Genomic DNA, 13,946 nt, shown 5'->3' on the forward strand with positions numbered 1-13,946 from the left:
ACATTTCAACCCCAAATGATTCTATATCAAACTATGAACTTGTCAGCCTAGAATCGACACCCTCGCCCTCATAAACCCTCTAGAACAGCGTGGTGATCCAAAGAGCATGGTGTATCATCCATTTCCCCCAGACCATACTGGGCTCTGAGTTTCTCCGTGTGTTTTGATGATCTCAGTAGCTCCTGTATACACATTGCATGGGCCATTGCTCCTACACACTTGACTTATCTTCTAGCTGTGTCTTTTGTTTTTGAACATATCACTTGGAGTTTCATCTTAGACGTACTGACATTCAAAATGTGAAGTAAAACTACGGCAGACTGAAAGGTCTAGTAAGGAAGCATGTCGGTTGACATTTACAGGCTGCAGTGCATGTCCATTGGGATCAAATTGACCCTTTTTGTTGTGCTTTTTTTTTTGTTCAAGTTACTGAATTCTACGTTCTTCATACCCGGACCCTGTTTCTAGGTTCAGCTTGGCGTTCATAATTTGTTAGGAAGTAATTTCGTGTGGTTGAATTTAAAGAAGGTTTATGTGGACGTCAAGGAAGGTAGGGGGTTACATATCTGACCTGGGAGCCTTGCAAATACTAGACAGTAACTAGAGTCTGGTGACTTTAGTTATCAATCATTATATCTTACGATTGATACAGAATAGATAACGCGTGCAAAGAAAACAAGTAAAGTAATTGTGAAGTTGATGATATTGTACAATAGGTGCCACCGAATTCAGTAAAAGTAGCCGACCGGTCGCCAACCTTTTCCTAATATACACAATGTTTTGATCCGTAACATGGCTCGTCGTATACCTAGTTCGAGAACATGCATATGTCCGATGTTGGTGTTGATGTTGATGTGATGGTGATAAAGTGTCAAAGAAAATAGGAGAGTGTCCGTCGCAAACAAAACAATAAATGTCCCAAACGCCAGAGCGCCACGCTTGAATGCCGCATGTATGTTTCCCAGTGTTAATCGCCTTTCCTTCCAGGTAGTTGAGAATATCGAAATCAGTGGTCATCATCTTCAGTAGACGCATGCCCGTTGCCCGCTAGCCAAACACGCTTCCAAGGACCACCCTCCGGCCCATAGATAGCCTCTCGATCTTGACGCATGCCTTCAAGAACGCCCACGATGCCCCCACTGCGCAATCGCTCAAGGACCACATTCATACCTTGCTTGCTCTTAAGCACAGCATCCCGGGTACGATTCAACCCAATCAACTCAATTGTGCGTTGGATTCCCGCCGTGGACAACGAGCTGAAAAAGCCCCTTTTAGGAGCCTCTTCCTCGTAATCCCCGTTGTGATCGCTACTCGGCTCGGCCTTCTTTCTACCTAGCAACTTTCCTTGACCAAACCGGGAGCGGAAAGTGACGGTTGTCCGTACCGTAGTCTGCTCGCTTCTCTTGTCATCGAGAGAAAGCCCTTCAAGCGCGTCGATAGCGCCTTCGAGCGGCTGACTCTGGTAGAATTGCTTCTCCACCACACTCAAGATCCCCGTCCATTCCATATTACGCGATTCTGTCTGCATCCAGCCCTCTTTGGCGTCGACAATAGTCGTTTCAAGGATGTAGCTCTGGCCGGAATTGTCGGATCCACCAATTCCCTTGGGAAGCAACTTAAGGATTCCCGAAGGAACTTTGGATTTCTTCAGATGGAGACGGATGGTGTGGAGACGCTGGGTCGCGGGATCAACATAGCGGTCAATGACATCGGTGGTCAGGACATGGCGAGAGTAAGGGTTAGGATAGCGAAGGAAGTAGGCCAGCGACACGGCCGGGAAGGAGTAGTCGTAGGTGGAGACATTCTCGAAGAATTTCATGATTGCGAATCATTCATACAGACTGGATTGATGGATTGAGGCAGAGTGAATTGGGAGGGGGGGCAACGGGGAAAGGCACTGAAGCTGGGGTGGCGTTGGGGATGCTGCTTGTTTAAACTGCTCGCCTGCTCAATCGCCTTTCTCAGTGGCCGGACGATTCTGCCCGAGCCTCCGAATCGAATGGGAAGAATTTCTGTCAGCTTCTGGCCGCTTGCCCGCTAGTCCCGATTGGTAATGCGGGGAGGGCGGATGGTCCGTTGCATCATCTGATTCTTATTCTTAGGCCCAGTCAGACAATCCACTTTCTTATACCATAGTTAGTATACAGAGACAAGGATATTCTCGTCCACTGCATCCCCCATAATACCCTGTACTATGGCAGTCTCGCTGCAGATCCCTCGTATGATCATAACCAAGAGGACTTCTGACGTCAACATCATTGGTCACCCTACATCACCGTTTCACCTTCATACTGTGTAGATGATTAGGGGTGGCTGGTGGTGACTATGGTGAGCTATGGGGAAGTAACTCTTCTAGTTGCGGTCGGTTATATATTATAGTGGAATTGACACTACTGTCAAACCACGCAGAGTCACCGACCCTCCTTAGACATATGCTACGTCTCAAGATGGACTCTCGTCATAGCACAGCACAGCATGACTCTTGCGTGGCCCTGCAATTAAGTGATAACTAGACTCCTCTATGCATATGAGCTGTCTACGAGTATGACATATGCCTGTAAGCCAACACGCCTATTTACATAACCGACAGGGAAGCCGTGTCTCACGACTCACGAGGTCAAGGGCCGATATGCCTGGATTCAGTCCCACACCACGCCGAAAATCCCTTTTACCTATCTAGCCTAGATAGACGTTAAGTCTGCAGGTCGTTAGACCGCTTTAGTACGATTTTACCGCGGATGAACCCCCTCACACCATTACTGAGCCAACACTCCTCCCCATCGACTAGGTCAGTGGCTGCTATTGTGCGCTCCGTGCAAAACCCTTCTGCCAAAGCATAGTGTCTTGTCGTTCCAGCATTGCCACCACTTGAAAGCGGCGGTGTGATCCACGCTGGGCCTCCTTCCCCTCCCGCAGTGTTCCTTCGTCTGAAGTATGGCGTTGTGATGCTGCCCTCCATTATGTGACCCGCTGGGTTTACCAGAAGCACTTCCGCCTGCTCTAGTAGAGAAACAATTCCCGACCGAAGCCTTGCAGCTGTGTAGAAGTCGCGGGCTGTAGTCTTGTGCGTCGTAAATTCGGAGGGGGCTATGCGTTCGGTATCGACGTAGACCAGCCATGTCGTGGTTTGAGGGCTCGTATCGGAGGGAAGTAGAAAGTTCAGCGGATCCATCGATGTTGCTGGGTTGACCTCGACCTCGCACGTGCCCAATCTATCCATAACAATGCGGAGGCGCCAGGGTTTGGTATCATCCGGAATGAAAGTGTCGAGAAATTTGACAAACTCATTTGTGCCTTGCTCCAGAAAAGCCAAAGCAGTTTCCCAGTCAAAACACGTCGCTGCATTTCGGAGCCGTTCTTGGTGATAAGGGAGGAGGTAGTACGGTGTACTCAAGGCATCGGGTGAGGTTTTTGCGGCTCTTTGCTTGCCTATGGCTGCGAGCGCAGGATCGTAACGCAGAGACGAGATGATCTTGAGATCCGGTGGAAGCACATTTGATGCCATTGTAGCCTGTTTTCTTGACAAAGCAATATTGCGACCGAGAGTATAGTCAAGTATAAGATACTGCTGGGTAGCTAGATAGTAGTAGTAGGCAAGCACTGCACCGCCGTCGACACAGGAATAGTAGGCTGTACCTTGGTAGGTTAGGGGACGCACTAGAAAAGGGAGTATACCAGATTGGGATGAGCAATTGATGCCAGGATGAACTATCTGGCGATCGCTATCCAGCCGGAGCAAGATAAGCGCATGAGGGCCTCTCCATCATAAATCATAACAATCGAGGCCGATGATGCGGTGGAGCAAACCAGGAGCTGACGGAGCATCCCCTTGCGGCGAGTGTGATTGGCCCGAAACAGCTCGGAAAGCCCGCTGCGTCGCCGGAACCTGAACATCGTTAACGCATAACTTTTCAAGCCGCATCTCTCCTCGCTCTCATCCAACCCCAAGAAAAGCTGTCCGCCTGCCGACAAGCTCTTGCTCTGCCTCCCCCCGGACCGTCCGTCATCCCTGCCGCCCTCAATTTGACTCGATCGTCTCCAGGAAGCTAACTGGTCTCGCTGTAGATTTAAAGGAAAAGCGACAAGAAGACGGGTTCCTCTGTCGGGTCATCATGTCCAGCCAATCGCCATTCTCTCAGCCAACGAAGAACGTGGTTCTTGACACGGCTTCCCTTCCCGCATCCTCGTCAGCATCGGTATGGGATCGCATCTCGAAATGGGTGTCGGAGAACAAGGCCCTTGTTTATACCGTTGCCGGTGTTGCTGTGGTCGTGACTAGCGCGGGTGTCGTTTACTACCTCTCCGATACGAGTCGAACTGCCCAAACTCCTCCCGCGGAGAAGAAGAAGAGCAAGAACCAGAGAAGAAAGGAAAAGAAGAAGGCAGAGGAGGAAAAGAAGGCCAAGACACCTTCCGTCCAAGATGGTATGTCAATGAGAATAACGCTTCGCGTCTCCAGCCGACAAGCATTTGGCACGGGCTGACGATCTCCTAGAGCCAGTGACGAAGAAGGCGGAAGAAACTTCCGAAGATCTTCCAGAGGTTGACGAGGAAACCGTTGCACAGCTGTCGGAAGAGGTTGGTCATTGCTCTCTGTGACGAAGATCGGGGCGCAAGTACTAATCCTGGTTTTAGACAAGGAAGGCGTACGCAGCCAAGCTCAAGGCTGCTGGAAACAAGGCCTATGGCTCCAAGGATTACAATAATGCCATTGAGCTATACGGAAAGGCTATCCTTTGCAAGCCCGATCCTGTCTTTTACTCCAACCGTGCCGCCTGCTATAATGTCCTGTCGGAGTGGGAGAAGGTCGTTGAAGACACTAGTGCCGCTCTTGCTATGGACAGCGAGTACGTCAAGGCTCTGAACCGGAGGGCTATTGCATATGAACACCTGGAGAAGTTCAGTGAGGCTCTTCTTGACTTCACTGCAAGCTGCATCATTGACGGCTTCTCCAACGAGATCAGTCGCGTTGCTCTTGAAAGACTTCTGAAGAAGGTTGCAGAGAAGAAAGGAAAGGCCATCATAGAGGCCAAGGGAAAGAAACTTCCCAGCCCAACCTTCGTTTCCAACTACCTCCAGAGCTTCCGCCCCCAGGCACTGCCGGAGGGTCTCGATGAGTCTGCTGACTTGAGTGAAGAATCTGGCAAGGGTCAGCTTCGCAAGGGTCTGCTTGCCATGGCTCTGAAGACCGGCGATGGCTATGAGGAGGCGGCTGCTGCCTTTGAGAAGTCTCTCGAACTCGGAGACCTGGGTGAATTCGAGGCTTTGGCTCTTAACCTGAGAGCCACCTTCACCTATCTCGAGGGTAATGCCCAGGCCGCTTTGTTGGACCTCAATAAGAGCGTTGAATTGCAGCCATCTCTGGTCCAAAGCTACATCAAGCGTGCTAGCTTGCACCTTGAACTCGGTATGTTAAGCCTTTTTCTTCGTTGAACGCCTTGCTGACAGATCAAAAGGAAACAAGGATGCCGCTGCCGACGACTTCGAACTTGCCATCACCCACAACAAGGATGATCCCGACATCTACTACCACCGTGCCCAGCTTCACTTCATCCTCGGGGAATTCGCCGAGGCTGCTAAAGATTACCAGAAATCCATCGACCTCGACCGTACTTTCATCTACTCCCACATCCAGCTCGGTGTTACGCAGTACAAGATGGGCTCTGTCGCGTCTGCCATGGCTACCTTCAGAAGATCTGTGAAGAACTTCGAAGAAGTTCCCGATGTTTACAACTACTATGGTGAACTTCTCCTTGACCAGCAGAACTTCTCCGAAGCAATCGAGAAGTTCGACAAGGCCGTGGAGATGGAGAAACAGAGCAAGCCCATGGGAATCAATGTTCTGCCTCTGATTAACAAGGCTCTTGCTCTGTTCCAATGGAAGCACGATTTCCAAGAGGCCGAGAACCTCTGCCAGAAAGCCCTGATCAGTAAGTCTTTCATTGTCAGCTGTGAAGCGTGACGCTAACCGATTGAAGTCGATCCCGAATGCGATATTGCCGTGGGAACGATGGCACAGCTTCTGCTGCAGCAGGGCAAGGTCTCTCAGGCTCTGAAGTACTTTGAGCGTGCTGCTGAACTTGCTCGCACAGAGGCGGAGATTATCAATGCTATCTCCTACGCCGAGGCAACCCGCACCCAGCTCGAAGTGCAGGAGAAGTACCCCCAGCTTGCTGCCCGTCTACAAGGCATGGGTGCCGGCTTCGCCGCTCCTCCCTCCTTGTAAATTGAGTCCTGATATCTCCTTTCACTCCAGTCAAGACACCAAAAATTGTGTATGACCTAATCTCTCACTCATCTCTCTCTTGGATTTCAACTGTTGAAGAGTTGCAAGCGATAGCCCATCTTCGCCTGGTCAGCTCTGCTGTGTGCGTGGGCGCCTGAGCCCTTCATCTCTGAGTGTATTTACTATAAGAATTTCTCTTTTTGTTTTGATGTCCGAGTTTCTTTTCGCTGATATACTATCTATCTCCTACTGCTGCTGCGACTGTGTTTCCTTACTTTCTCCTTTTTCTTTTGAAATGATGTTTGTTTTCCTGTTTGTCCTCCAGCTCCCTCGGTTTTTTTTTTGGGGAGGTGCACACTGGGCTGTTTTGTCAAGGAAGAAATGCAGACATGATGAGAGAGGTCTGCGGATCGGAAGAGACATGCTCTTTATCTGGAATGTTAGGTCGTGGCGGGGAGAACGAGCGATGTATGTATGTATCATAGTATAGGGAAGCCAAGGGTGGGACGAATAGCTCCTAAGTAATGGGACCTGGTGTTTGCATCTTAATCTCGCGGTTTTTGAGAGTGTTAGGGAGTGCTAGATAGGTACAAATACTAATAGTCTCCGCAGTACTTAGTAGTACTAGTCACTGGATCACAGGTGACCAGCAGCGGTCCACCTGACGGGAACCCCCCACTCGCCCGCCTATCAGTGATCGCCGTCTCGCTCGCATCGGCGTCATCCATCCTGTTCCGACCTGTTATCGTCTCGACTCATCCACTCCGTGTTGATCTACTACCATCAAGGCGTTCTCCATCTGTGTTATCGTTGCTATATTCACCACCGATCTGGTCACCGAGCCCTTTCGAAGCTGGTTCTGGTCCTTGTTTAGCTGTTGGTTGTCTTGGCCACTTCTGTCCTAAACCGTTACACCCCTTCCTCCTTATCAGACCAACCTACTCCGTACCTACCCCATACACCTACTACTATCCACGGATCAGCATCACTGCCTGATCACCATCGTTCCTGTCTGCAGGCTATATCTAGCCCTCCAGGCTGCTCTCGGAGTTTCACTCCTGGGACCAACCCTTTGGGACGGATCAAGCTAGTGACTTTGTAAGGTTGCTGGGTGCCTGACTGCGACCGCCTGTTGACCTCAGGCTGATTCCATCGGGTCGGTCGTATGCTCCTGCCCCTCCCACCTAAGCTTCCTCGGGTTCCCCCGTTGTCCACCTCGTCAGCCTTGTGTCAACCACATCATTTCTTCTCAACTCTCCTGGGATCTCCATCTGTTCATCTACGTTCTACTTTCGAACGTTGCTCCCTGATTCCCCCCCCCCCCCACACTTCTGTTTTGTTCGTTCACCCTGAGCTGGTATGTATTCTGTCAGCCTGTCAAGTCCCTGGCATGCAACCCTCTCACTCGAGGCACCATGCGTTGGCATCCGATACTGATGTTCTTTTGGTTGGATCTAGGCTGAATCTCAAAATATCGTCCCTTTATCTGTCTGCTTGCTAGCACCGTCACCATGCCTGCCACACAGGGTATGTGTTTGCGGCGAACTAGTCCAAAATTTCATGACAGGTTCAACTAATACTTGGTTCTTCGTGCAGCTGTTGTGACTCTCTACCCTCTATCCACCTCCGATGATTTCCCGTATCGTTCCCTAGATTTCACACCTGAAATCAACCATGTCAACATCGGTCGGGCTTCTAAACGTGAATCAAAGAATCTGATCCCCGCCAAAAACAATGGACTGTTTGATTCCAGGGTCATGTCGCGCAACCACGCCAAGCTGTGGGTAAGTCTGGATAAGCAGGTATGTGCGCTATGCAATTGTTTCATTCACAAGCATCGGGGTTCCAGGCTAACACCTATCGACTCTTCTGAAGCTCGTCTACATTCGTGATGGTGGATCGATGCATGGTACCTGGATAAATGAGAACAAAATCTCATCTGAGGAGGGTACTGTCATTCAACATGGCGATGTTGTTACCTTCGGATCCACAGTGTTTCGTGGCAGGGGTAAGTCATCTCAATATTGTTATTCTACTCAGAAGGCGCAGATGGCTCATTGATGTATTAGAAACATACCCCCCACTTAGAGTTCGCTGTGAATTCGAGTGGCCAGATCCTCTGTATGTCCCATGTGATCCACCTCGCTTGAAAAGCGCTCACACCATGAACAGGCATAGACATGTGCCTGCTTCTAACACGTTCTGTGTTCCTGATGACGATGAAAGTGATGGCAAACAAGATTCCATTCCCATGGTAATTGCGTCCGGGAGTGCCTCTGAGGATGACAACTCTACATCCTGCTCGGATTCAGACGACCAATCAGTCGTGGAGGTCTCGTCACCTTTGACGTCTCCCCTGAAGAAGGATGACGGAGAGAATTGCCTTATTACCACCTACTCAGATATAAAAAGTGGTGATAAGCAAGTTGGGGGAGAAGGATCCCAACAGAGCCCCATTGACCTGGATGGTGAAAAACAAGAACAGCCTCTTGTGACTCCGCGAATGACCCCACCCTCTGTCATAGATATCATTGAAGATCCCAGCAACATGGTTCACCAGTTCAGCGACTTCATCCAAGAGGCAGACACTATGTCTGTGGTAGACTCCGACGACGACTCCGACGAAGAAGAAGAGGAGGAGGTGGAGGATTCCACTTGGGAAGAGGACGACCATGCTGATTTGAATGATGACTTGGACTCCCAGTCTTCGTTCAGATCAAATGCTGGACAGTCATATGACGATGAGGAATCTGTGAGATCAAACAGTCCTCATGTTTTGGGTATCTGCGACTTGATAGTACCAGAGACAGGCTTTGCCGTGGACGAACCAAACAACCGCTTGAATTCCGGGGCCAATGAATCTCATTCCGAAAATTATGCAAGTATCGGGGAGAGCCTGGCCTGTCAAGCCGGACCCTACGGACCTGGACTTCTGGCCATGGGAAATACTACCCCAGCCCCGCATTCCCAAAGTATGCGGCCTTCTGGACTAACGTCGACTGGAGCTCCACTGCCATCAATCTTGCTACAACCCACTCTATCCCCTCAAAACACAAAGGCATTGGATCGTCCAACCTTGAGCTTTCACAATACACCTTCTGTACTTCCCATAGACTGGTGGCATCCTCGAAACACCACAAGCACTGCATACCCTCTGCATACTCCTCCCACCCCGCAAGTGCCCTATGAAGATGGGCCCTTCGTCAACAATGAGTCGATAATGCTAGGTGATACTGCTCCTGCTTGCAAAGCCAGCATCGAGTCGGTCGCTGCGCCCACTGCTGCGGCTGTAGGTAAGAACGAGAGAGCCTCTCCGAACGGTGGACAGGAAATCCAGAAAGAAACGGCCATGGCCTTGCAACAGCAAGACATTTCTTCAACTTCGTTGCCACAAACAACTAGTCCCGAGCAGGGTTCAATTGCCGTACAAGAAAAGAGACCGCTCAAAAGAAAGGCGGAAGACATTGATGGTCCTTCTCCCAGCTCTGAACTTGACACTGCTGCTTATCACAGAGACCCAGTTGGCTCGGGTGTTTCAAACGATACGCAGTCTTCGGGATGCTCTTACGAGGAATCCTGCTTTCCGGATGCTCAACCACATACTCCCGTAAGCAAACTGGAGGTCCCGTCCCAGCTGACTGTCCTGGACACCGCGAAAGAGCTTCCAATGGTTGACAGCGCTACCATTGATGCTGATATGACCGAACACCCGTCGAAGCGAGCGAAGAAATCCACTGCAGGAGGGTTCGCCAGCCATGCTGCTACAGCTGCTTTAGGTGTCGCCATAGGTGCTTTCGGTACTATTGCTGCGTTGGCATCGCTTCCTCCAGATTACTTTCAGTGAAGGGCAAGAATCGCTAATCTAGGAGGGTTTGGTCTTTGCTTTGGAAACAATGCGTTCCTGCTATGAGTTATGGTGTTTATGATCCACGCAGAGTGAGTGGTGCTAACGGCGTTCTCATACCATTTGCTGAAACGGGGTTCACCGGGTGCTTTCGCCCTTCTATTGCTTGGTTGTTGGGAATGTCTCCTGGCTTGTTTTTTCCTTTTCTAGGTGTCCTTATGTGCTTCATCGGCATCAAGGTGCCGTCATCTTCCGCAAACTGGATGTAACTATTGTTCTAGCAGATAATACAACCAGTTATTCGGATGGCGTCTAGTGTTCCGTCCCGGGGTGGATTGGACTGATGTAACCACGGCAGCAGGACACAGCTTCCACGATCGATGAGCCGTCTTTCATTCCCAACTGGGGTCATTGTAGACCTTCCACCAAAGCGGAGCCCATTGGCCGGGAAGGCTGTGGTGACCGCCATGATCCCAGCGCCGGAGTCTTTCCCAGGCCTGCCAGGTGCCTTCCTTCCACCTCCGGTTTTTCTTTTTCGCCATCTCGGTTGTAATTCATTTCTTTCCATTTCCATTATTCTTTCTTTTCTTTTCCCGGGTGTGCATCGTAGATGAGGGTCCCAATCGCCGTAGTGGGTGCCCTCAGGCGCCATAGGCCGCCGGCGAAATCAGCTGATTCGAGGCCATGTCGCCGCTCGGCCGGCCGGGTTGCCGTCTTGCACTCTTGCTTTTCTCTGTGCAACGGGGTCTCGAGCACCCACTCGTCCACTCAACCCGTCAACCACTGGGGTCACATCCGTTTCCCTGAGTTGATCTCTGTCCGTGATTTTCGCTTTGCTTCGGGTGCTCGATGGGCTCCAATTTCCTGCTTCTTCCAGCTCCCCCCATCCCAGCCCGCAATTTCGCCTCGAGTCGGGCAAGTTAACAATGGCAATGATAACGTGCCCTGACCAATTCCAATCCAGACCCTCGTCGCGCGCGTGATGCCCACCGGATACTTGCAGGTCACCCACCCTTGATCTTGCTTGGGCACGACTGTTGCCGTCGTCGACTCCTGCCTCACCTGCAAGCCACATCCTTGAATCTTTCTTTGTCAACTGTCACGCCTAGTTTCCTGGATGTGGCATCCACCAGTGGCCTGGACTGGAAACGAACCACATGGACGGCGTTGTCAAGATTTCAACGCCCTTTTTCGGGCTTTCCGATCGGCCCTTTTCTCGTTCCGCTCCTCTTGTCAGGATCTCCAGAAGACGCGGTCGCCATCCTTCCCTACCAGGGCTCCAGTAGGAGGGCAGTACCTGCGGCAGGAGCATCTGGGTTGGCCAAGCTCGTCACCTTGACTGCGTCATCCCGTTCCTTTCTCAACGCGGTTCTGTTTCATATTATGAGCAGGGATTCGTATAGCATGTGACCAATCCGCAGACGCAGCCCACGCCGAGAGCATCTACGGACTCGGCGATTGGTCCAGGTAAGGGAAATTCATCTCCTTTTTAATGAGGACAACGCAGGATCAACAACCAAAAGTGGAGCAATCACCGACATACTGTTGCGATGGAACTCCTATTACTCCTTAGGGGATCGGATACCTGCATGAGAAGGAATGGACCGCCATTTACGAGGCACGGAAATCACAGACTGCCAGAACACTATCTGATCATTCGGTGAATTAATTCTATTTTCATTTGTCCCCCCGTAAATCCCATCTTCTATGGCGCTTGTCCTCGTGTCCTCGCTGTTTCATGGCTCTGTCACACGGTACCATTGTTCGCAGGCCTACATCAATGTCCCCTCTTCTGGTTTCAATCCCATAGCCTCCATTCTCTCTATGCCCCAAGTGAAAATTGCACTGACTCCAGCGAGGTGCAATGGCGCTGCCGCCAATTCAGCCTAAATGCGGCGCAGCCGTTGTATTGCTTACTTCCACATCAGGAAGCCAGGAGGGAAAGGCGCTTAACAACAAGCTGCTGCGTAGCTCCGAGGGGGCCACGGAATTAGGCCACAATTTTCAAGTGTATCCGGTGATGCTTGAAGCGCACTGCAGTGATTGGGTGGACAATGGGCAACGATGCAGTCTCCTGCATGAAACGCCTAAGATCTATACCGACCCACATAGAAAACTCACTGACGAGTGAGTCGGGTCTTACCGATCAACATCGATACCTCCGGATGACTACGAGTTCGGTGTTACTACATCGTCTAGAATGCCTCTGGAACCGCACTCCGTGTTATCCATATCGCACTCGCGTGTCGCGCTGCGCCTATCCGTCATGGGGGGCTTGAGGAAAAGGCTTAAGGCCCACATCAAAGTAATCGAAACAGTCGTTCTGGAATGCTTGCCGAGCTTACCGATGATTGTTAGTCAGTCGCGTCACACAGCTCTCCGTGGCTGCCATGCTTCTGGTCTTGTATCCCGCCGTATCCCATTTCCGGCTTGCTTGGTCACATACTTGCATCGCCCTACTTCTGATTTTTGAACTAACCGCAACATGCACCCGTAATCACCTGCCCGGCCTTCCCATCCTGATAATCAAGATCCAGCATTGTCCGATGCGCTTGAGCAAGCCTTGCATCTAGGCACCTGGTCCGGTTGGCAATGGCCGGCACAACGACCATAAACTGGACCCGGCCCTATGGATCGAAAGTGGCTAAGGATTCCACCAGTCCGGGGTCTTTCTGAGAAAACTATGAGGTGTTGACACGTCCGACAGGCACAGCCTGCGTCTCCTCAGGTAAACTGGGGCTGATTCTGCGGTCATTTTATGATCCTTGGACCATGCCGCACCGTCCGGCCTCGTGTCATTGGTGCGGCATACCAGAAAATAGCTGGATGTGACCGAATCTTCGCGCCTGGGTTTCCCTTCGGAGTTGAACGCTGGACGGTGATTCGGCATGGCTGATACGAGATCCCCTTGACTCGAGACCCGGTAGCACAATCTATAGCCGAATGGGTCTTACAATTTCCGTCCACCGAGAGGTCACCTTGGGTACTAGGCAGGGAGCGGCCTAGCTTGGCTGCAGCCATTCAATTGTTGCTTTTTCTCTCTCTCATCTCCTGCCTATCTAGTTAGTTCGCTGATTCTATGCCTCACGGGTGATTGATAAGCCAAGACGTCCCTCAATAAAGCAGCACATCCGGTCATAAGAAATAGCATGATTGACTCTCGGTCATCCCAGTCCTTCGAGCTTTGTCATTCACACTTACCGGCATCTGCCTCTGAACATAACCTGCTACCCAACTGCACGATACATATTGTTATTGTTTTTGAACCCATGTCCTCACAGGCCGAGTCAATGTATCAACGAGATCCAGGACATAACTCCTGTATTGGAGGACGGACGGTCATGACATGCCGAAGCTGTGCAGGCAATGCACCACGGTCAGTCTATTCGTCATCAGGACTTTCATGTCATCGGCGATGCTAATCTAGTGTAGTAATGCTGTTTGCAATAGCTGCAAGGGCCGCGGATTCAATGTATTCATTTGTGCCCACTGCAATCCGACAGCTGCCGCGGCCGCCGTCAAGAGTACTACTAGCTCCCCACAGGGGACTACCCCTGATTCCTCTGTTCCTGCCTCGCCAGCATCTCTGAGCAGAAGCTCATCCACATTGTCATCGGATACCAGGCATATCGCAACGTGGAGGCGATCTGGGGACAGTGATGAGAGCTCTTCAGGTGGGCAAATTGGGGCAAGGTCCAACACCCCACGAACAATATGAAGGGCTATAGAGATGCGTCACGAAACTAGGGCCGGGGGCGCTGGTTGTCCCTGTGCCAGTCCGGCTTTCGGATTTTCATTTGGTTATTCGATTTGTTGTACTTTCTTGCACCTTGACCCATGGGTGAAATTGCTGGGATTTTGGCGAAACGGAGTCGC

At 51.0% G+C, this 13,946-nt stretch overlaps 3 protein-coding genes across 3 annotated transcripts; 2 read left to right on the forward strand and 1 right to left on the reverse strand.

Moving 5' to 3' along the window:
- Nucleotides 1-612: 612 nt before the first annotated feature.
- BO94DRAFT_564742 (uncharacterized protein) lies at nt 613-3,505 on the reverse strand (the record flags this gene model as incomplete). Its single annotated transcript, XM_025614448.1, has 3 exons — nt 613-1,804; nt 1,839-1,923; nt 2,715-3,505. 3 exons carry the CDS (start codon nt 3,503-3,505, stop codon nt 1,007-1,009), a joined length of 1,674 nt encoding a protein of 557 aa, XP_025469105.1. The 3' UTR covers nt 613-1,006.
- Nucleotides 3,506-3,921: 416 nt separating this feature from the next.
- On the forward strand, nt 3,922-6,700 carry tom70 (putative mitochondrial outer membrane translocase receptor (TOM70)). Its single transcript, XM_025609844.1, has 6 exons — nt 3,922-3,998; nt 4,066-4,425; nt 4,496-4,578; nt 4,636-5,407; nt 5,457-5,930; nt 5,979-6,700. The coding sequence occupies exons 2-6, from the start codon at nt 4,113-4,115 to the stop codon at nt 6,224-6,226; spliced, it is 1,890 nt and encodes a 629-aa protein (XP_025469106.1). The 5' UTR covers nt 3,922-3,998; nt 4,066-4,112; the 3' UTR covers nt 6,227-6,700.
- A 729-nt stretch (nt 6,701-7,429) lies between these two features.
- Nucleotides 7,430-10,108, forward strand: BO94DRAFT_389850 (FHA domain protein). The gene is made up of 5 exons (XM_025607314.1): nt 7,430-7,583; nt 7,685-7,753; nt 7,823-8,010; nt 8,102-8,234; nt 8,296-10,108. Exons 2-5 carry the CDS (start codon nt 7,738-7,740, stop codon nt 10,068-10,070), a joined length of 2,112 nt encoding a protein of 703 aa, XP_025469107.1. The 5' UTR covers nt 7,430-7,583; nt 7,685-7,737; the 3' UTR covers nt 10,071-10,108.
- Nucleotides 10,109-13,946: the final 3,838 nt, after the last annotated feature.

This window comes from Aspergillus sclerotioniger (assembly GCF_003184525.1).
Source record: "Aspergillus sclerotioniger CBS 115572 chromosome Unknown BO94scaffold_9, whole genome shotgun sequence".
Lineage (NCBI taxonomy): Eukaryota > Fungi > Ascomycota > Eurotiomycetes > Eurotiales > Aspergillaceae > Aspergillus > Aspergillus sclerotioniger.